General features: G+C 41.2%; 2 protein-coding genes across 2 annotated transcripts; both read right to left on the reverse strand.

Annotated features, from left to right (window-relative positions):
* Positions 1–1,366: 1,366 nt before the first annotated feature.
* Positions 1,367–12,590, reverse strand: nocta (nocturnin a). The gene is made up of 3 exons (XM_071458656.1): positions 12,008–12,590; positions 3,241–3,519; positions 1,367–2,856 (listed from the first exon to the last, which is right to left on the reverse strand). Exons 1-3 carry the CDS (start codon positions 12,198–12,200, stop codon positions 1,994–1,996), a joined length of 1,335 nt encoding a protein of 444 aa, XP_071314757.1. The 5' UTR covers positions 12,201–12,590; the 3' UTR covers positions 1,367–1,993.
* A 5,293-nt stretch (positions 12,591–17,883) lies between these two features.
* LOC139606448 (myosin-7-like) lies at positions 17,884–20,982 on the reverse strand. Its single transcript, XM_071458658.1, has 4 exons — positions 20,891–20,982; positions 20,405–20,461; positions 19,189–19,691; positions 17,884–19,009 (listed from the first exon to the last, which is right to left on the reverse strand). The coding sequence occupies exons 2-4, from the start codon at positions 20,425–20,427 to the stop codon at positions 18,501–18,503; spliced, it is 1,035 nt and encodes a 344-aa protein (XP_071314759.1). The 5' UTR covers positions 20,428–20,461; positions 20,891–20,982; the 3' UTR covers positions 17,884–18,500.
* Positions 20,983–21,650: the final 668 nt, after the last annotated feature.

Here is a 21,650-nt window from a genome sequence, read left to right on the forward strand (position 1 = left end):
CTGTATTTCTATCCTCGTTTAGCTTTAAGAAATTACTGCTTATCCACTGAGTGGCCAGCATAGCCAGGGAGTGTAGTGCCATATCATTTGGACTGAGGGAAATATATAGTTGTGTATCATCAGCGTAGCTATGAAAGTTAATATTGTGCTCCCTGATGATCTTAACCAATGGTAGCATATATAGTGAAAAAAGGTGGGGCCAAGACAGCTTCCTTGTGCAACCCCAAAGGGGTTCTTAGATACATGATCTCCAATACTAACAAAGAATTGTCTCTCTTTAATGTATGTTTGGAACCAGTTAAGAGCATACTCAGAGAGATCAACCCAGTTTTCTAGACGATTGATGAGAATGTTGTGGTCAATTGTATCAAATACAATAATGCTTGAGTCTAGTAGAATAAGGATTGAGACCTTTTTTGCAGCAGCGCTAAATCTGAGACCATTAACTATTTTATAAAACAGTTTCTGTATTGTGATTAGATCTAAAACCTGACTGAATCTTCTCTAGAATACTGTTTGCATTTAGAAACTTGTTTAACTGTTTAAAAACTACTTTCTCAAGTATTTTGCTTATGAAGGGGAAGCTGGATATAGGTCTGTAGTTGCTTAGCACATTGTAAATGTGTTTAGCTTACACACAGTAACTTCAGATACAATAACATAAATTCTTATATATGTGACATTTTCAAGTCTCTAGGACAGCCTTCTTTCAGCTGCGTAACATTGCAAAAATCAGACCCATCCTGTGTCTAAAGGATGTTGAAAAACTGGTTCATGGAATTGTTACCTCAAGACTAGACTACTGTAATTCTTTATTGTCAGGATGTCCCAATAATTCAGTGAAAAGCCTCCAATTGATCCAAAATGCCACAGCATGTGAACATATATGTAATTAGCTTCAAATATTAGTTTAACACTTAGCTATAAAGTTTACCTTGAGTTATGAAGCTAACTGTGTTAGCAGCGTCTTTGTATGGTGCATCCAGGAGCCTGTTGCGGTCAGGTAGCCAGTCTACCTGAAAAGGTCAGTGGTCACAGGTCAGACTCCACCATTGAGGTTTCAGAAAGGAATTCACAAACCAAACACTGCAGAGCAGCCATCGACAGATCACTCCCCTTAAAGTCAACTGGACCTGCTACACAGGTGACAACATCCAGAGTGTCCAGTGCCAACATGAAACTGAACCAGTCTCTAGGCTGAAAGGAAGAAACAGCTTATACTCAATCTACTGACACTGTTCTGTCTTGGACGTTCATAATAACCTGCTTTAACAGTGAACTGTCTTTGTACATCTTTATTAGTCTCAGTGTGGACTGACAGAAGACAGTTAACTGTACTAGTAAGGAAGTCAAACAGGAAACAATATGAGTAAAATTAATTTCTTTATTTAGATTTTATATATTAACATTTCTCCTCATGTTCATTGTAGTCAAAGCAACAACACGTCATAATGACCAATGTCAAACTGAAGAACCACCTTGGATTGCTTCAGTGAAAAAATAATTAACTTAGAGACACCATAGGAAAACTTATTATGGTAAAAACAACTGATAAAAAGTATAAAGAATAATTTAATAAAATCAAGTTACAACAGTCTTATATGTGTACAGGAAATAATAAAGTTCAGTTAAAGGTCTCAGAAACACTGAAAGGTCCAGTGTGACTCCAAAAACACCAACTTGTCCCAAAATCTCTTTGTCACTATCTAGTCATAGTGTGAAATTTAATGTCTGAACTGTTTTAAGTTCTTTGTTATGACAATCTTTAAAATAAAAATTACAGAATGTGACACATGGGTGTGTGTGTGTGTGTGTGTGTGTGTGTGTGTGTGTGCGTGTGTGTGCGTGTCAATCTGAAATCTGGTTCCACCTGCTCCACCATGACTCCACCTCAAAATCAGCCAACGCGCTTCAAACTCTCCTCACTGTGACGTACAGAATAAGTTCTCCTCATTCAGTCCTCCTATTGGTCCAGAGCTCCTGTGATTGAAGCCTACATTAACCTATGAGGTTCCTCCCTGAAACTGATGTCACAGAGCAGTGATAAATGGTCAGAGGGGTAGTGGTAGGAGGGGAGGCGGTCTGGACCTATCTGCTCTTCAGTGGGAATGTCCAAAAGACAGTCCACACTCAAAGCATCATGGGTATACCAGATATAGTCCAGCGTGCTGCAGCTCTCCCCAGAGGGGCGGATCTTCCACGTAGTGTAGGCTGGCTCCGTCTGTCCGTCAGAGCTCAACAACTTGTACGCAGAGTTCAGGCCAAGGGGGGAGGAGCTGAAGCGTCTGTAAACGTCCTCCGAGGGCTCTGCGTTAAAGTCCCCACAAACTACTAAAGGAACGATGGCTGACACCACCTCGCTCTGACTGCCACCCCGGGATGTTATGCTGCGTAATCTCTGCAGCAGGTCAGCACCCTGCGCGCTCCGTAGCCTCTCCCAGCCATTACGAGCTTTCAGATGGGTAACAGCCATGCACAGTTGCCGGCCTGTTACCCGACAGTTCAGCATCTGTACAATGGCTACCTGGTTGGTGGGCAGCATCATGGCTGACAGCCGCAGATGAGCTGTGGCCTGGAGGGAGAAGCGTGAGTGGCGATAAAACAGAGCGCAGCCATCAGGACCATTATTCTGCTCTACATCCAGACAGGGAGACCAGGGTTTTGGCAGGAAGCTGCCATGGTAACCCAGGCTGGCCATGATTGGCTGAAAAGTGTCGTAGTAGTGGTCCACTTCCTGTAGACACAGGATATCGGGCTGGTAGGTGAGGATCTCCTCCAGGATCAAGTACTTCCTTTCCTGCCATTTAAGAGCATCCAGTGGACAGCGGACAAACCCGTCCTTCCCCTCACCGAGAGCTAGTTATAGAGACAGAGAGACACATTAACTTTCATACCAAAACTAAAGAGTCTACAGACACAGAGGTGCCTTGAGCTAAATACTAATACATCTTTGCTTAATGATTTAGCATTTGTTAGCATGCTAACATTTGCTAACTAGCACTTAAGACAGCATACAGCTGAGGCGGATGGGTAGGATTCATTTTCTGAACAAAATCATCTTAATATATATCCAGTACAGAGATTTCAGTCTGGACTAAAGTGTTGGGCTGATGCTGACAGACATTAGCTGCTAGTGAGGCTAAAAATCTCCCATTGAATTTGAATATAATTTCCAATTTTCTATATTTCACTGTAGTCCACATAAATCTACAGTTGTACGGTTCATCCACAATTCTCTACCTTGGGCCAGAATATTCCACTGCATGACCCGTATGGAGGGGTTGTGCTTATGGTGACAGGGTGCTGTGCCACTGGGATAGACCAGATCCCGGTGTGGCCGCGCTGGTCGCCTCTGCAGGGCATCCTCACACTCTCTAAGCAGCTGGTCTGGGTCTACCTCGACCAGGTCCTGGTCTGGGCTCTCCTCCAGGTAGGGGTCTGGTTGGGCCACGGAGGAGCTGTTCAGCGACTGGGCCAACGAACCAAACACTCTGCTGCTGCTGCCACCCATTGGACAAACTGATGAAAGGAAACAAGGGAGAGAAATGTGTGGTCATTGAAGATGTTTTGTGCCTTGTAATTTTTGCTAACATTAGCCACCATAAGCTACTGGTCAAACCAAGACCAAGGCCAGACCAAGAAAGTATTAGCAATACCCCCCTAGTGTACTCACTCTTAACAACATGTTTTTGTGTCTTTAGCTTCACCACATGAACCTCATGAGAGTAAAGAATGACCTTTGACAGTTTAAGGTAGCATGGCTTTCTTCTGCTGTGCCTACCACCCAATGAACTGACAGACTGTATCCTCACTGCCAACGTAAACATAGGCATACACTACTGTAGACAGGAACAGGTTTTGATGCTCTTTTGGTTGTTTTGGCCTTTACAAGTTTCTGAATACACTGACTAAACATTTGCTTATGTCAAATGAGAAAACAAACAGTGCAACATCTGTAAACTGTCCGATGTTTGTACATAGACTGCTGTACCTGTATCTGTACTGATCTACTGAAACATATCATTACATCAGTTTAGGAAAGGTAGTTTCAGTGCTAATGTCCTGGTAAAACTGCTTGAAATTCCTGAATGGTAGGACAACAGTCATGCTTTTTGTTCTTCTGTTGTACCAATTTGTGGTTTGAGTCTTGTCCTCCAGTCTGCTGACAGGGTCCATATAGATTTACTGAGACAGAGATATAGAGACTCACTCAGACTAAACAAATTAACCACCCACATCATTCCTGCACAAATCAACCTAAACCAAACCACGTCCAAGCAATCATTAATAATTTCTTTAAGTCCAGCCTTCCTATCACACTCAGCCCCCGCTAGTTTGCTTAGTGCCCCAATGAGTCCCCTTGGGGACATCTGGTCTGGACTCACTAGTCAGTCCAGCTACAACTCCAGCTACAACTCCAGCACCCCCAAATTGAGTACCTGTATTCTCCAGGGCTGTGTAGTCCACCAATATACTGCATCTTTCAGCTCCAGCCACACATCTTGTGCTGATGACTCAACAGTAATGATGAAACAGCTTACAGATACGAGGTGGACCTACTAGCAGTGTGGTGTAAGACCAACAACCTTTTTCTAAACACCAGGGAAACAAAAGGTTATCATCAACATGTGCTGATCACACAACGCTGACCTTTGACACATGAGAGCACAAAGTTCCTTAGAGAGAAGATCACAGAAGTCCTCTCATGGACCTCACATGTGACAGAACCCTCCTCAAGACTTCCTGTGTCACCTGAAAAAGATGAGCCTCCCTCCACCTGTTCTCCACTCATTCTACAGAGGCTCTGAGCTCTGCAGAACCTCTCTGAACTCTGACCTTATGACTTGTGAGGATCCTCAACAGTTGAAGGACCCAGGCCAACATCCTCACCCACTACAACCCCCTGGCCGATCAGCCCTCCCTACACACTCTATAGGTGTCTGTGGTACAGATGTGTTGTATATGTAGAAGTGTATGAATGGGTGAGTGTGACTCGTAGCTTTGATGGTTGCTCAGGAGATATTGACATTAACCATCTGTGCCTACACCGTATGGACTCATAAACTTGAGTTGTCATGTATTTACAGTAATGTTTACATCTTCTGCACCTCATTTACAAGTAAATAGTTGTTGCTCACTCTTTCTGTTAAGATTGTGTGGTGTTTGTACCTGTTCTGTTACTTGTGTTTTTTCACATACTGTCTTTAAATGTCTCTTCTAACTCACCTTGTGGTCCATGATGAACAACATTACACACATATGAACTACACAACTATAATACTTCAACAAAACCATTTCTAATTTTTTTTTGGTCAAGCTAATATTTACATTGATTCAGAAACTCAGCACTGAGGTTTGACATGCAGCACAGTTGATGATGGGAGATTTTAATTCTTTTTAAAAGGTATTCTTCATTTGAATTTAATAAACCAGATGTGTAATTATGGTCCAGTAAAAGAAAATGACCATGTCAGCTCAAAGGACGTCCTGTCTATTCTCCCTACAGCCCAGCAGCCCACCTCCTCTGCCTTTGTTGTCACCTCTCATCCTCTTCCATTAATCTCTGTCTGTCTGTGACTCATCCTTTATCTGTTTCATCCTCCATCTCACCCCCTCTCTTTGAATCATCAGTTCCCGCCCCTCCCTCATCCTCTCACTGGGTGACAGAATGACCTCTATAGAAGGGGGGGGGGTGAGGGTGAGACAGAAAGAGAGAGAGAGACAGACATAGAGAGACACAGAGAGAGAAAGACAGAGAGACAGAGAAAGAGAGAGAGACCTATGTTGACTGAAGAACAGGAAGCATCTTTAGAGGTGGAGGGAGAAACAAAGAGACAGGAAGTAGTAAGTGGGTGGGGTTTTGATAAGAATGGGCATGTTGTCTGACAGGTGGGGATGGCAGGACTCAAACACAGACTCTCTCTCTCACTCTCACTCTCTCACTCTCACTCTCTCACTCTCACTCTCTCACACACACACACACACACACACACACACACACACACACACACACACACACACACACACACACACACACACACACACACACACACACACACACACACACACACACACACAGGACATGTGTTCTCTGATTAACTGAGGACAGAAGAGGGAAGAGGAAGAGTGTGTGGGTTGTTCTCTGTCATGTCACCATGGCGCTAACATGGAGCTAATTCACTAATCTGATTTTGACTCATTATTTCCTGAGTCTGGGACAAAAACATATGCTGACATGCTAAAATGCAAACATGCTCATGACAGTGCTAATGTCTTGATACAGTTCTCCTTGTTTAGCTTCTTAGTTTAGTGTGCTAAAATGCTAACATATTAAGTTTTGGTAATTCGCACTAAACACAGCTCAGATAAACATCACAGGTGTGGTACAGGTTTGTGGTAAATTATTCTTAAAATCAAGTTTGGGGTCAAGTTTTTGAACCGTATGTTCATAATAAAACAGTCTCTCTCTCTCTCTCTCTGAATAATAATAATTATTGATTACTGGTGTGAGTTGCAGCAGTAGTTCAGCAGGTCATGCTGGTTCTGGCTTTTTGTCGTTCCTTAGTTTGGCCTTTTACAAACTATGAACTTTGTGTCTTCCTCACACTGATGGCAGGTTGTGTCTGTGTGTAGCTGTGTCTGTGCTGTTATGGGTGTGATGTAAACCATTGTGTCTGTGACCAGCACAGAATCAGATATCTGACACTGAACACCAGCTGATCGATCGGTGCATCTCTACTGATGATGGTCCTGGATGAAAAGTTTTTAGATTACATGAACCACAAATGTCTGTATGAAACTGCAGCCTCCAATCAGCTGATGAAATTAAAATGTCATCTTAAAAGCCACACCACCAGCATGAGTAAAAACCACTCAATAGAAATGACATTAAAATCAACGCAACCACGAACTTCAGCCTCTGTGAGGACATGGCTCCATCACTGTACTGTGCAAGTGAAGACTGAAGGACGAGCTGCAGAGTCAATAGAAGAAGAGTCTGAAGCAGACTGAAGTCTACTCACTACCCTGTCACACAAACATAAACATTTATACTCACATGGAACAAAATGATGAAGGAAACTCACACATGAACACACAGTCTGAGGTTCATCCACCTACACTCTCCAGTCCTTCAGTAGGAGGGACAGAGTCTCAGAGGCTAACTGACCCATTTAAAAAGGCCCACCCCACCCCACCCCCACCCCCACCCCCTGCTCGCTCTCTCTCTGTCTCTCTCTCTCACACACACACACACAATAACAAAATGAGAACTGTGACGCGTAGACAATCCATAGAGGAACCTCAGTGAAGTGGAATGTCAGTCAGGGGGCGGTGTTTAGCTCAGTTGGTGGAGCACCCGCCCCATGTGTTGAGGCTATAGTCCTCACTGCAGGCGGCCCCGGTTTGAATCCCGTGCCGGGCGGCCCTCTCCTGCGTGTCATTCCCCCTCTCTCTGCCTCCACATTTCCTGTCTCTCTCAACTGCCCTATCCAATAAAGGCATGAAAAAGCCAAAAAAGTGTGTGTCTGCAGTCACTATATTAACCATTTGTCCCAGGACGTTCATCCAGCAGCAGGTAAGAAGACACAATATCAGAAGGGTTACGGTTAACCCTAAGGCTAACCCTAACACTGTCCATAACAAAGGAAAACACAGCGATGACTAATTAAGATTATTTTCAATATCTTTAGCAGCATCTCCAAAATCTTAAAGTTGTCAACAGATTTATAATCAGGGGTAAGTATTAATACAAAGAAGCTGTTTTTAATTTTATCTCCACGTTCGTGAAACATCATCTCCTCATACAAATTAATCACACACAAACCAGTCCAATCATTCATGGTCTGTCTCAGTCTGTTGTTAGTTACAACAACTTCTCCATGTAATGACTCTGATCTACCCCCTCAGCCCCTTTAATGACTCAGTTTTACCCCTTCAACCCCTTTAATGACTCAGTTTTACCCCTTCAGCCTCTTTAAAGACTCAGTTTTACCTCTTCAGCCCCTTTGATGACTCAGTTCATGGTTTGCGTTCAGTGTCAGTTACCTGGTTGCTTCTTGTATTTCACAGTGAGAACAAACAGATCAGAAACCAGTGACGATGTCTCTTGTTCATCAGTGGTAATGAGAACAGAAAGCAGATGTGTGGTACTGACAGTGACACTACAGGAGGAGTCCTGTGGTACGGTACATGGTGACATTAATTACCTTAATGGTGGATAAACTCCTGCTGCTGGTGAACTGAGGCTGATAAAAGCTGCTTTATGTCAGTATTTTAGTTTCAAACATTTAACAATGAACTAAATTATCAACACAATCAAGACTTTGATGTTATGCATATATGAAGTTAGCGTGCTAACCAACCAGCCAGCCCCACCCCTTCGTGTAATACCACTGTGTACCTGAAGAGGAAACAGTGAGTCACTGTAGTCTGAGGGGATGAAGAAGCAGCTGCCCAGAGGGCAAGAGACCATATTGGGCTGCACAGACTGAGCTAAAGCAAGACTTAACACTGGCATCTACTTCCAGGAAGTTTGAGGCTGAACTTGCAACGTTTCTTCTACACTGGTCAGTAAAATACTTTCACATAGCACCTTTAATGTTTTTAGTTCCACCTGTGCTCTAAAGGCCTGCTGGTAAAGCCTAGTTTGTCATTTTCTGGACTGAAGGTCCTCCTTAAGTCTGCACTGTCTGAGGGGTAACATAATAACAGAAGGATGCAGTACTGAAGGTTCCCTCTGGGTCCACAGTGTGTTTGGTGTCATCGCTCTTAAACACACCTGTTCTACACATGTTCTGTTTACTGTACACTGTAAACTGTAAACTGTAAGTTTAACTGAATCTAATGTCATCCAACACATGGTGTTCATTTTCATGCCTATGTATTTATACCTTTTTATTGAAGTGTGGTGAAACCTGCAGATATTAGTAGCAGCATTATCTGCTCAATGAAATATGAACCACACCTGTACCATTAGACAAACTAACGTGGCCGTTTATCTTTCTTATGTTTAAAACAATAAAACCTGCCTTGATATGTGGAAGATGGTTGACCAGGTAAGGTAAGACCTGTTAGTCCCTGATTAAGTGACAGCTCAGCAGTGGCACACAGTCATTTCCAACACAGGACAAAATTTCTACATCTTCACTCAAGCAGTTTTTTGTGCCAAAGAAAATAGCTTGTTGTCCAGGTCCAGGTCTAGGTCCAGTGAAGCTGCTGGCTACAGACAGATCTGATTCCAGTTCATCTCCTCTGCTGTGGGGAACCACAAGCCAATGAAGTGAGTTACTTGTGTGACAGATGAGGTGGAGCAGGGTGAAGTGAATGAAATGTTGTTGTGTATGAATGTGATGTTTATTAGTGAGACTCAGACACTGAGAACCACCGTGTGACCTGAACCTCCACCAGCCTCTAAAATAACAAAGATCAACCATTTATAATTTTTGCTTACAAATGTAACTGACCTGAATTTATAATTGTACAACTTCCTCACAACCGTTGTAGCTTTAAGTGGAAGCTAACACAGTCCTGACAGACTGATTTAACTGGTGTGGACTCTCTCTTGACCCAGGTCGTCTTTAGTTTGTGGTTATGTAACTCAGCCTGACCAATCCCATTACAGACGGAGGCCAGTAAAGATCTGGATAAAGAGTTTTAGCCTCCAGAGGACTCAAACACAGACACCATCACAGCTGCTGATTTAAGGCGCTGTTACAAAGCGGACCCAGGCCTGACCTGTTTCCTCTGACAATACTTAAAATAGACAAACATTCAACCTGCTTCAAGACTTTGACCCACAAGCTGGTTCTTGACTGGCTCACGTTGAACCAGTTTGAGTTTCTGAAGTTTCTGACATTTCTTTACAATCCAGACAGAGGAATTAAAGTACTGTATTCCAATAAAGTCAACAGAATACTGGCATAATTATGGTTGGGTTTCTGAGCTTCACAACCTAATAGATCTGAGACAGGAGCTCTGATCACTATTCACTCCAAACACTATTTCCTCACAAAGGGACAAAGTACTTGTATATATATTTCAACATTTATATGTTTTTTAAAAGCTCATGGCCCAGGAGCTGGGGTGAGCTGGGGTTCTTCCTTGATTTGGCCTCACACGTCAGCAACATAACCCTACTGCTGCAGCCTAACAGTGCAGATGAGGGCTGATCTAAACACAGAAAAGATCCATTATTGAGAATCATTCATCAATTTATCATTGTTGTTGTTCAGAGTTCAGTTTTATCCTCATAACTTGAGTTACTTGCAAAAGTCAGTTGGATTGAATAAAACCCTGTGAAACCAGTCTATCAGTTACCTTGTGTTATCCAGGTGCACTGACCTGCAGGAGTCTTTTCTTACATTTAAAGTCACCAGGTAAATCCTGTTCAACATCTCAGCACCAAGTTCAGCTCTTTGTCCACACAGACCTATCACCCATTCAGGTGTTTAGCATTAATGCTGCAAGACTGGAAGTGTCATGGTTCAGTGACAAGAAGGAAACGGAGGCTGGAACAGATTACCAGAGAGAAGCACCTACTTAAAGGGATAGTTCAGGTTATTTGACCTGGTTGTGTAAAGTCATCATTAACAGTCAGTGATTTACCTGCAGTGGATTTGGATCAGCATGCTGCCAGTTATTAACCTGAACTATCACTTTAAGACCTACAGGAGAGAACATCAAGAACACCAAGACCATCAAGATATCAACAACACCAAGAACATCGGGAACACCAAGAACATCTAGAACATCAAGAACATCAGGAACACCAAGAACATCAGGAACACCAAGAACATCAGGAACACCAAGAACATCTAGAACACCAAGAACATCATGTTCCACAGTTTTAGAGACAGAATAAATAGAACTGGTTCCTTGGTAGTGTTAGCCTCCATGGTTGAGCAGATAAAGAACTGATAATTGATGTAATAATTGATTAATTGATATAATTAGTAAATACATTCACAACTTCAACCACTTTCTATACACCAAATACACCAAAAGGTTTTGGACTGTTTCAGACCTAAACAAAGGCAAATCAAAGAAATACAGTTATTAAAATGCCAAACAACTGTCCTTTACTGTATGATTTTAATTTTATTATTACAGTGGGTCCTACTGTCCAAGGCGGCCTCAGACTTTAGGATCAAGGTCACAAAGTCCCATTTTGGGAGAGTGGTTTGTTTTGTTCAGTCATTAACGTTTAAAGTTTAATGTTTAGTAATTTCAAATATATTCTACAGATGTAAACCTCCTCACTTTCTATAAACTGAACATTAGACTGGAAAAAAAAAGTTGCAGCCCCATGGTGCAAGTGAAATACCAGGTGGCTTGTGGTTCGAGGGAAGCTTCCCCTGCTGAAAAAACTTCTATCATGTGTTTGATTCAACATCCTAGGCAGAAATGCAGATTTGAGTTCATACTAACGTTGAGTAGAGGACAAATATTCTCATGTGACCTGGAAGGAGCTGTCTGCGAACATGTCCTGGTTGTTTCAGGGCTTGATATAACACATCATTTTAAAGCTCACCACATTTCTTCTACCTGGCAGTCTTTTAGTCGACCCCATGTGTATGAGGTAGGCCTGTTACACCATCCGGTTGACATTGACCATAAGCACTTGTGTGTCTGCCCTGTATAGTATTTAGTATACAGATAGTATTTAGTGTATAGACAATTTTGCATCTAAGGTGAAAACCTCTGAATGGAAATCTTTAGCGACTTTTCTGATTATAAAAAATCTTGAATGAAAATATTGTCTCTGTCAAAAAACGTGACAGAAATTATTATGGTTCATTAGTATGTGTGGTCAAACAGACTACTAGTAGGGACAGTCTACTGGAGACAGTCTACAGTCTATTGGGGACAGTCTACTGGAGACAGTTTAATACCATCCATTCAAACCAGTTTGGTTTTAACACGTCACACACTGATGAGTTAGCGCGTTTTAAATGTCCACATGTTTTGAAAGGACACCGGTAGAGAGACAGGTTAACAGTGGGCCTACCTGATGCTGCCCCGGTGGTGGAGGTTCCACTTGGCTTCAGCTGGGAACAAGTCCAGGTGACTCCTCTTCCTCCCCCGCCGGAGTCGCGTGGTCCCGCCAGGGTTACGACTGTTCGCCTGGCCATCGGTCCATTCCGTGAGGACACGCACAGCTGGTTCAATAAAGTCGAACAGCGACGGCCCGGATTCATCATTTCCTGTCCCGACTCCAACCGAAAGAAGCTCTAAGTTACAGCGTCTCTGTCACTTCACCTAAACCACCCACTCCGAGACACGGACTCAACATAAGCCGGAGAATGTTCCTCCAACACAGGTCATCAGGAAACTGTGAGCCGGCAACAGTTGCATCATTTTCCTGGTGAGTCACGGAACACCGGCTACCCAGGGGTGGGCCAAAGATGGGCTGGTCCGTGACTTTTTTTTAGGAGGAAGCCAAACACTTTGTAGTCGACTATATAATATACAAAGTTTAGATCATTAAAAGTGTACGTGACTGTTTTATTTTCCTACGCAAATGGATAAAAGTGTAAATCTAAAAAAGCTACGTTCATCACACCCCTGGTGTCAACAGTGGCTCGAGCCATACGGCACCGCCGCTAAAGAAGCGAGAAGAGGGCGTTAACTTTTCATAAACAAGCCAATCAGCGTTCAGTACGTTTATGACACAGGTATGACGGCTCTTACGTAAACAGAACGCCCCTCCACTCAGCTTCCTACGCGATTTACATAGTGTTTTCTTAAATTATATAACAGCCTCAGTACCGCCAACCTCTAAGAGCAAAGTTTAACGAGAGCAAGATCAATTCATCATTTTTCTTTCTTTCTTTCTTTCTTTCTGCACAGAGGTTTTCTTTGTTTTTCGTGAGAGATGTCAGTTTTGACAGTCATGGACTTGCTTTTTGAATCATTATCAAAAATCAAACTTACAATATTTCAGAGAAATCAGAAACTTTTTACCACAAAATCAGTAAGTAAGTTTTTTGACAAATGAAAAAAGGTGAGTTACAGAACATCTGAGAGTGTGGAGGCCACAGTGTTTGGCCAACCTTTTCCTGGTATAAGAACTGAATAATACATACACTGTCAGGTGAACCTAAAATTGTCTAAAATTTGCATTGTTTAGTAGCTGCAGAAAAATAAAACTTCTGGCCCAACATGTGCCTGAGTCTGGTCCATATACCTCCACATCTGGGCAGATTACTGTTGTTACTGGCTGACTGCCGGAAAAAAATTGTACCAGAATTGGTTAAAATCTTGAAATAGCATCTGACAATCATGCTGTATATGGGCCAGATTCAGACCAGGTGTATACTGGGCCAGAAATACTAAATAGTCTTTTCTTTTTTTTTCTGTTCTGATCTGTATCAGTGGAGTTAAACTAACGTTCAGACATGACATAACTGGAGGAAGGTTAAGTTTGTCTGTCAATGATTCATTAACTTAAGCACAAAACAATGCTCTCAGGGTTGTGTGGGTTGTTCCAGGGTTGTTTTCAAAGACTGTGTTATCTAAAGTCATTGCTACATGTATGGTTTTAAGACGTCATAACACTGAAAAACAGAAGCAAAGAAAACAAACTAAGCAGTGTGAAACAACAAGTTGTAAGACTCACCAGGCTGAAGATGTTGGGCCAAAAGAAGCAAGACCACTATTGATGGTGTGATAGGAAAAGAAATTGCATCCATGGTGCATAAGCTTCTGAAATACATCATGTATTCAGAATGGACAATTATAATAATAATTTATTTTATATAAAGAATTCTTATACAGTATTTAATTGTCATGCCTGACAAATGAAAGCAGTGACGGATAACTTTTTTCTTTTCCTGTATTTTGTGTCACATATTTATTATGTATCAGTAACACCATGCTGGAGAGGACAGGACACAGTGTTTTTCTGACATTGATAACTAATCCAGTCTTTATAGAATAAATAACAAATGATTTTACCATCAGGCTGTCTAACACCACAGCCCTGTTATTTGAGTTTGTGCTCCTCCACATATTTTTTCCTCTGACAGTTTATTAACTCCTCACATCTGTTCAGTTAAGAAATCTGTTTGGATGGGATTCTACACTGTATTTGACTATCTACCAAAGTATTTTACAGTGCAGTGGTTAATATACATTTACCATGCGTAACATATTTGTTCAAACACAAGTACCTGCTTCAGTAGTTTAATAATAAACTGTTTACACAGCAGTGTCTAGTTTGTGACCATCAGGGATTTAACAGTGTCTTATTATGCCAATTCATAGCATCTGCATCCCCGTGTTCACAGGAGTACACAAGGGTCCCTGTTACGTAAATGTTGATTTCTGCCCAAGTCCATGAGGGTCACTTTGGATGCCCATTTGTACATCGCTGTGCAGCCCAAAATTTGTGACTGCAGACTGTATGGATAGCAATTTAAGTCAAGTCAGTTTTTATTTTAAAAAACTCAGCCAAATCACAGCAAAAGTTATCTCAAGGCTGACTGCAGAAACAAATTGTGTTGTTTTGAAGAGATTTGTGTGAGGAGACCTGGCCACACATTTATGTGAAATCTCTTGAAACATTGCAAACACAGCCAAATGTCCTGGATCTATTCTGCTATTCTCATTAAGCATATGAACATTAAATTTTTCTCTTTTTCTGCTGCTTGATTTTTCTAACATGTGAACTACTTAATATTAGATTACTCTGATCTAAATCCCTACAAGTCAATGTAGGGAGGCTGTTGCCTCAAATTTATTAAAAATAAAAAACAAAAATATAACATGTACATAAGTATTCACAGCCTTTGCTCAATGCTTTGTTGAAGCACCTTTGGCAGCAATTATAGCCTCAAGTCTTTTTGAGTATGATGCTACAACCTTGGCACACCTATTTTTGTGCAGTTTCTCCCATTCTTCTTTGCAGAACCTCTCAAGCTCCATCAGGTTGGATGGGGAGCGTCGGTGCACAGTCATTTTCAGATCTCTCCAGAGATGTTAAATCGGGTTCAAGTCTGGGCTCTGGCTGGGCCACTCCAGGACATTCACAGAGTTGTCCTGAAGCCACTCCTTTGTTATCATGGCTGTGTGCTTGGGGTCGTTGTCCTGTTGGAAGATGAACCTTTGCCCCAGTCTGAGGTCCAGAGCGCTCTGGAGCAGGTTATCATCAAGGATGTCTCTGTACATTGCTGCATTCATCCTTCCCTCAACCCTGACTAGTCTCCCAGTTCCTGCTGCCGTAAAACATCCCCACAGCATGATGCTGCCGCCACCATGCTTCACTGTAGGGATGGTATTGGCCAGGTGATGAGTGGTGCCTGGTTTCCTCCGGACATGATGCTTGGCATTCAGGCCAAAGAGTTCAAGCTTTGTTTCATCAGACCAGAAAATTTTGTTTCTCATGGTCTGAGAGTCCTTCAGGTGCCTTTTGGCAAACTCCAGATAGGCTGTCATGTGCCTTTTACTGAGTGGCTTCCGTCTGGCCACTCTAAAATATTGGTGGACTTCTGCAGAAATGGTTGTCCTTCTGGAAGGTTCTCCTCTCTCCACAGAGCAATGCTGGAGCACTGTCAGAGTGACCATTGGGTTCTTGGTCACCTGCCGGACTAAGGCCCTTCTGCCTCGATTGCTCAGATTGGCCGGGCAGCCAGCTCTGGGAAGAGTCCTGGTGGTTCCAAACTTCTTCCATTTACGGATAACTGAGGCCACTGTGCTCATTGGGACCTTCAATACTGCAGAAATTTTTCTGTACCCTTCCCCAGATCTGTGCCTCGATACAATCCTGTCTCAGAGGTCTACAGACAATTCCTTGGACTTCATGGCTTGGTTTGTGCTCTGACATGCACTGTCAACTATGGGACCTTATATAGAAAGGTGTGTGCCTTCCCAAATCATGTCCAATCAACTGAATTTACCACAGGTGGACTCCAATCAAGTTGTAGAAACATCTGAAGGATTATCAGTGGAAACAGGATGCATATGAGCTCAATTTTGAGTGTCATGGCAAAGGCTGTGAAAAGCTTATGTACATGTGATTTTTTTTGTTTTTTATTTTTAATATATTTGCAAAAATTTCAAGCAAACTTTTTTCACTTTGTCATTATGGGATATTGTGTGTAGAATTTTGAAGTAAAAAAATGTATTTAATCCACTTTGGAATAAGGCTGTAACATAACAAAATGTGGAAAAAGTGAAGCCCTGAGAATACTTTCTGGATGCACTGTATGTCACATAGCCTAACGTTAGTTTGGCCCATTCCTCGGATCACCGATTGCGTGGCAAGTCAACTGACCTTTGAACAATAATTGAAAATGTAATACATAACTGTTACAGTCAGCTTCACGGCTTCAAATTTTTACAACTAAATGGTTTATGTAAAAAGTTACAGCCGCTTGTTTTCAGTCATACCCACTAGACAAATTAGCTATCTAGCTTTTTCTAGATACTGCTGGAGGTACTTAGCCTACATCTGGGCTATAGCTGATGTTACAGTGATGTTTATGGTACTTGAATTTACTTTGATACCACAGAACTAGCTATTGGTAACTTAACTGATGAAGTAGGCCAACTAGCAACTATTGCATCAGCTGTTAACGTTATAAATTAAGTGTTACACATTGGCCATAACGTTAGCAGTGGGACCGTATGGGACACAGACAGCAAGCCTAACCTTAGCCAATGTACCTACTAACAAGAACAAATTTCGAATTAACATAAAGTTAACAACTCACCATTCAGAAACATTCCGATGAGGCCTTAACTCTGGAACTTGTTTAGGAGCCTCTTCATTTTCAGGGTCTGACTCTGGCTCAAAATGCCAAAGTTGCTATGACAATGTAAGGCAGTGCCACACTTGTTGCAAAAAATAAATAGATTAAAAAAAATTGGCACCACCCTGTGGAAAAGGGGGTGGGGTAAACAGTGGCTCATTAGCATTTCTACATCAACCCTTAAACTGGCCCTCAAACAGACCACTGTGAACAGGGCTCCCTAGACAGGGTTGAAATACAGCTGTAGTTTTTTATCTGTTTGGTATTTTGGCCAAAATATGTCACATATACTTTACTGAAACATCAAGGAACTCTGTCAAATTGTGCAAAAATGGGCATGCAAAAATATATGCTGCTTTAAAGGCTAAGCAGCATATATTTATATGAATATATGGAAGCCCTTCATTAATTATGGTAAAGACTTAGATTTAACAAAAGATCAAGTAAGTTTCTTTCTTTCTTCTTCTAAACACTTGCTGTATTTTCTATCAGTATAACTAATATGCCCTTTTTGTGTAGATTGCCAATTGTTACAACAAGAAGAGCATTTTTTTGTTTTTTATTTATTTTTTTCATTCCTCCTTATGTTCTGAGTGAATGCAGGTATTATATGCTGAAGTATACAATATATTATCAAATGCTGGATGCTGTTTTTTTATGATGTTAAAATTTGAATTAAAAATATTGTGAAAAAAATCCAAATACTAACATGCTAGTTAGATAGCTTGACAGTAGTGATTACCAGCAATAGTCATGTTTGTCGTGTACATTCATTGTGGTAGTCTTAGTTGTTTTTTTTAACCTGTGAATGGGCCATTCCATATTTGGATATCACAATGAGGGTGAGGTTTCTCCCCTAAGCTCACTTGCTCGTCAGCTCCAGCAGTGCATATTTGTGTATTTTGGGGGAGTGGTTTTTGAAGGATGCCTGAAGGGAAGGGTTGGGTTTCATCAGTGGGATAGTTTAAAATTTTAGCTAACTCATGCCAGCATCTCCAGGATTACATACATCATTTTAAGTGTTGTTTCTGTAATGTGTGATGTTTAGTTTGTTGCATACTTCATATGTTAGGTTCTGAAACAAACAGAAAAACTTTTTTACTATTTTCAGTGAAATAAAAAACTGGAGAAAAAAATTTGAAGTGTTTTATTGTGCAAGGGTCCCAATAATTTCATCTACAAATGTATGTGGATATATTGAAATATTTGTGAGGTGAAAACATTTGTGTAATGAACTTTTACACAGATTACAACAGCTGAAACATCACTTTTAACTACTGAGGAGGATCTTGCTAGATTGTCAGTTAGACAGTAAATTCATCCCTTCATCTGGATTACTGCTAATATGATAATCATTCATATGACCATCAATCAAATATCAGTTTATCTTTCTGTATTATATGAATATATGATTTTATACTTTAAGCAGTTCATGTGTCAAATTAAAGAGGTCAAAAAGGTCACTACAAGGTGACAGATCACCATCTTAATGGATGATTCAAGTTTACTGATCTTGTATTTGGCCCAGAACATGCAAAGAAACAAACACTAAATATATCCCATTACATCAGATTTCATTTATCCAAGTAAAGGCATGCAAGTGTGTGTTTGTTTTCTCTTTCCACTACTGGCCTCATTTCATCACAGCAGTACTGCTATTAGTTACCTTAACGCATCTCATGAATCTCATAACATGAAAAAAATTCTATGATGCAGTAACAACATAACAAACAAACTACATCACACCAATCAGTAGTAACCATCATCTAAACTCTTCTTGGTGTCAGCCAGTTCTTTCAGTTTATTGTGGTTCATCCTCATGTCCCACATCAGGCTCTTGATGCCTTCTGTGTGCAGCAGCTCATCTCCAGTGATGTTGCCAAGTGCTGCTGTCATTTCCTCCATCACCTTCACAACAGGCCCCAGTTGGATCATTTGTCGGGTGTGCAGCTCTGCTGCCCTCCCCCTCCCATACAGCAGCCCCAACTGATGGACAGCTCGTCTCATTTTATCCTGAACATCAGCAACATCCCTTCGCTTCACAGACATATCCCATAGTTTGGCCTGTGTCTGGCTAATCTTTTTGTCAACCTTCCGGATGTCATGCTTAGCTTGATGGATCAAAGACTTGTAGTCAGACACTTTGTTAGAGTATGATCTCACCTGAGATTCACAGCTCTCTATCTCCTGCTTAGCTCTGTCTACAGCATCGGAGGCCTGGTCCATCTCCACTTCACCAACAATAGCCATAGCTGCCCCTGAGATTAATGTAGATAAATAAAGGCAAAACATGTTGGTAATGTGAACTGTCAAAGAGAAATCTTAATTTCTTCAGTGATCAGCAGTCCCTTGTTTACTTTAGTCGGCTATATAATCACTTGATTACATAATTATGTTTAAAATAACAAGTATGGTTATAACCTGCAGCGTTACTTACCAGGAATCCATCCCACAATTGGGATAAACATGAGACCAATTCCAACATTCCTCACTGTCTCTGCATTGTCTCTCCTCTGCCTCATGTTGCTCAGAGTGTCCTCAGCTGAACTCAGGTTTCTCCTCTCTGTCTTCAGAGCATCACGGTAACTCTTTAAAGAGGATCTGTGTGAGTCCAGCTGTGTTTTTAAGTCATTTAACTCACACTCTTTCTTCTTTTTCTGCTCTGCTAAATTGCTCTGTTCTGCAGTGAGACGCTCAGTCTCCTCATCCAGGTGTTGAAGCTCTTCTCTGGCAATCTGCTCTGACTTCTCCATCTGCTTCTTCATGTTCATAATCTGTAGTCTGACATCATGAAAGGTCTGGCATCCAGGATAGACAATGTCTGTATTTATTCTGAGGAGCATCTCTGAGACATTGTTGAAGGACTGGAGTCCACTCTTCAATGGACCAATCACAGCCTGAACCAGTTTCCTCAACTCCAGATGCTTCTGCCCCACAGATCTGTGAGTGCAGAGAGGAAAGGGTTAAAGCCTAGAAGCTGAGCAGACAGACCTCAGATGACCTCAAGCGGCGACTCATTGGTTTGTGACCTGCTGTTTTGATGCCTCGAGTTTGTAATTTGTCTTTTGCTATCTTGTTTTTTTTAAACCAGAGGAAACCATATTTGGAGGAGAAAGTGGAGCTGAGGAGGAACGAGGGTGGATCCAACCTGCTCTGTACTCTATTCTGATTGGCAGGTACAGTCTGGCAATCACATGGTTGCCCTGCCCTAATGCATCCCCTCCTTTATGGTCTATTTTCCTCTAAATAATAATTTAGATATATAAATAATAATAATCTAAAAAATGAACATCATGTTGTATTAAAGAAGACTTGGAACTAGAGACTTAGACCATAAACTAATCAGGAAAATGTTTACTGAGGTAATAACTCAAGTGAGAAGTACAGACATTTTCACATAGATTTCAATTCAATCAGACTTATTTTTACAATCAGTGGAGTCGCCCCCTGATGGTCATTAGATAGAACTTGGCTTTAAGGCTCTTCAGCATTGGCTTCGGTGTGTGGATGATCTGATCAGTGCCAAATATCACTTATATTCAGTAGGCTTTAATCAATAGAGACGAATCCTGATAGTAATACAAAGCGTATAATCAAACTCTAATTGAACATATGTCAGCATGCAGTTTCAATACAACTGCTCTAATACGTACCGAGAAGACACGGCCCAAGCCATGATCTCTGCAAAGTGAAAGTTGGACACTTGATCACTGCAAGATGAAAATAGATCAAACGTTATAGTTATCAAGTTTGATTATAAAATTACAAATTCCTTTCCCCACCTTTTTACCCACGATGGTTTATTTGATCCATGTTTAGTGCTCCAGGCAATTACAGAATAAAATATCATATGGACTTTGCATCCTTAGTGGGACTTAAACAACTGGAAAATATGTTGAGATTAGATTAATAAACATAACACTTTAAATAGCATGGGCCATAATAATAATAATAATAATAATCCCTATAAAAACAATAGGTTCCTTGCACCTTCAGTGTGGGGCCATGATTAAATGAACTGTAAAAAGAATGAACCAAAAGAGCTCACCCAACCATACATTATTAGTTTTAGTGTAGACTACACTGATTTACTGGTCACAATAACATAGATCAGATATGTTAGATTTGTCCAAACCTACCTGTGTAAGAACCTCTTTGCTGTCCTCTCTGTCCTGGTGTCACAGTTACACACAGCTCCGCTATTTTAGCTCAGAGGGTGTGGGGGTTTGAGGGCTGTCCAAGCACAGCACCGTTGAGCACTGTTGTGTGTGTGTGTGTGTGTGATCATGTGATTTCAGAGAAACTATGTGCTTTCCAACCACTGGTGGAGCAAAGTGAAAGAGAAAGTTAAGTCATAAGGGCAAAGTTTGCCTCATATCTGTATCTAAACAGGTCATCTAACAGAATATGTTGACTCAGTGTAACAGTGTAGCCAACATATCTAATATATATTATATTATATATATAATATATATCTTATATATATATATTTTTTTTATTCTTATATATCTTCCCACTGTCTGATAGCAAACAAAGGTCCTTCTGTCACAAACAGACCAGCACGTCAGAGAGATGTACAACCAGACCATGGCTCGTCTTCTCCAGAGGATGGACACAAGGCAAATTTTGAGTAAGCAACAAAAATATCCCTTTTATAACAATATGAATTATGCTTGTAATTTGTTGCTCATGTTGCTTTCACAACTGGTAGTCGAGGCTGATTAGACCCAATCAGGGATTCTCAGTTTTTATCCGTTCACACTGAAGTTTTCAAACTAAGCAGTGTTTCTAAAAGTCTATGTTTTCAGTGCTCGAAAACAGAAACTTAATAGTAGTATGGACAGGAGGCAATAACGTAGCAAAACAGATCAGTGATCAAACCTCCACATTAAGCTTCTG

Source organism: Trachinotus anak, unplaced genomic scaffold (genome assembly GCF_046630095.1).
Source record: "Trachinotus anak isolate AG129_WGS33_773 ecotype Australia unplaced genomic scaffold, CSIRO_AGI_Tana_v1 ptg000021l, whole genome shotgun sequence".
NCBI lineage: Eukaryota > Metazoa > Chordata > Actinopteri > Carangiformes > Carangidae > Trachinotus > Trachinotus anak.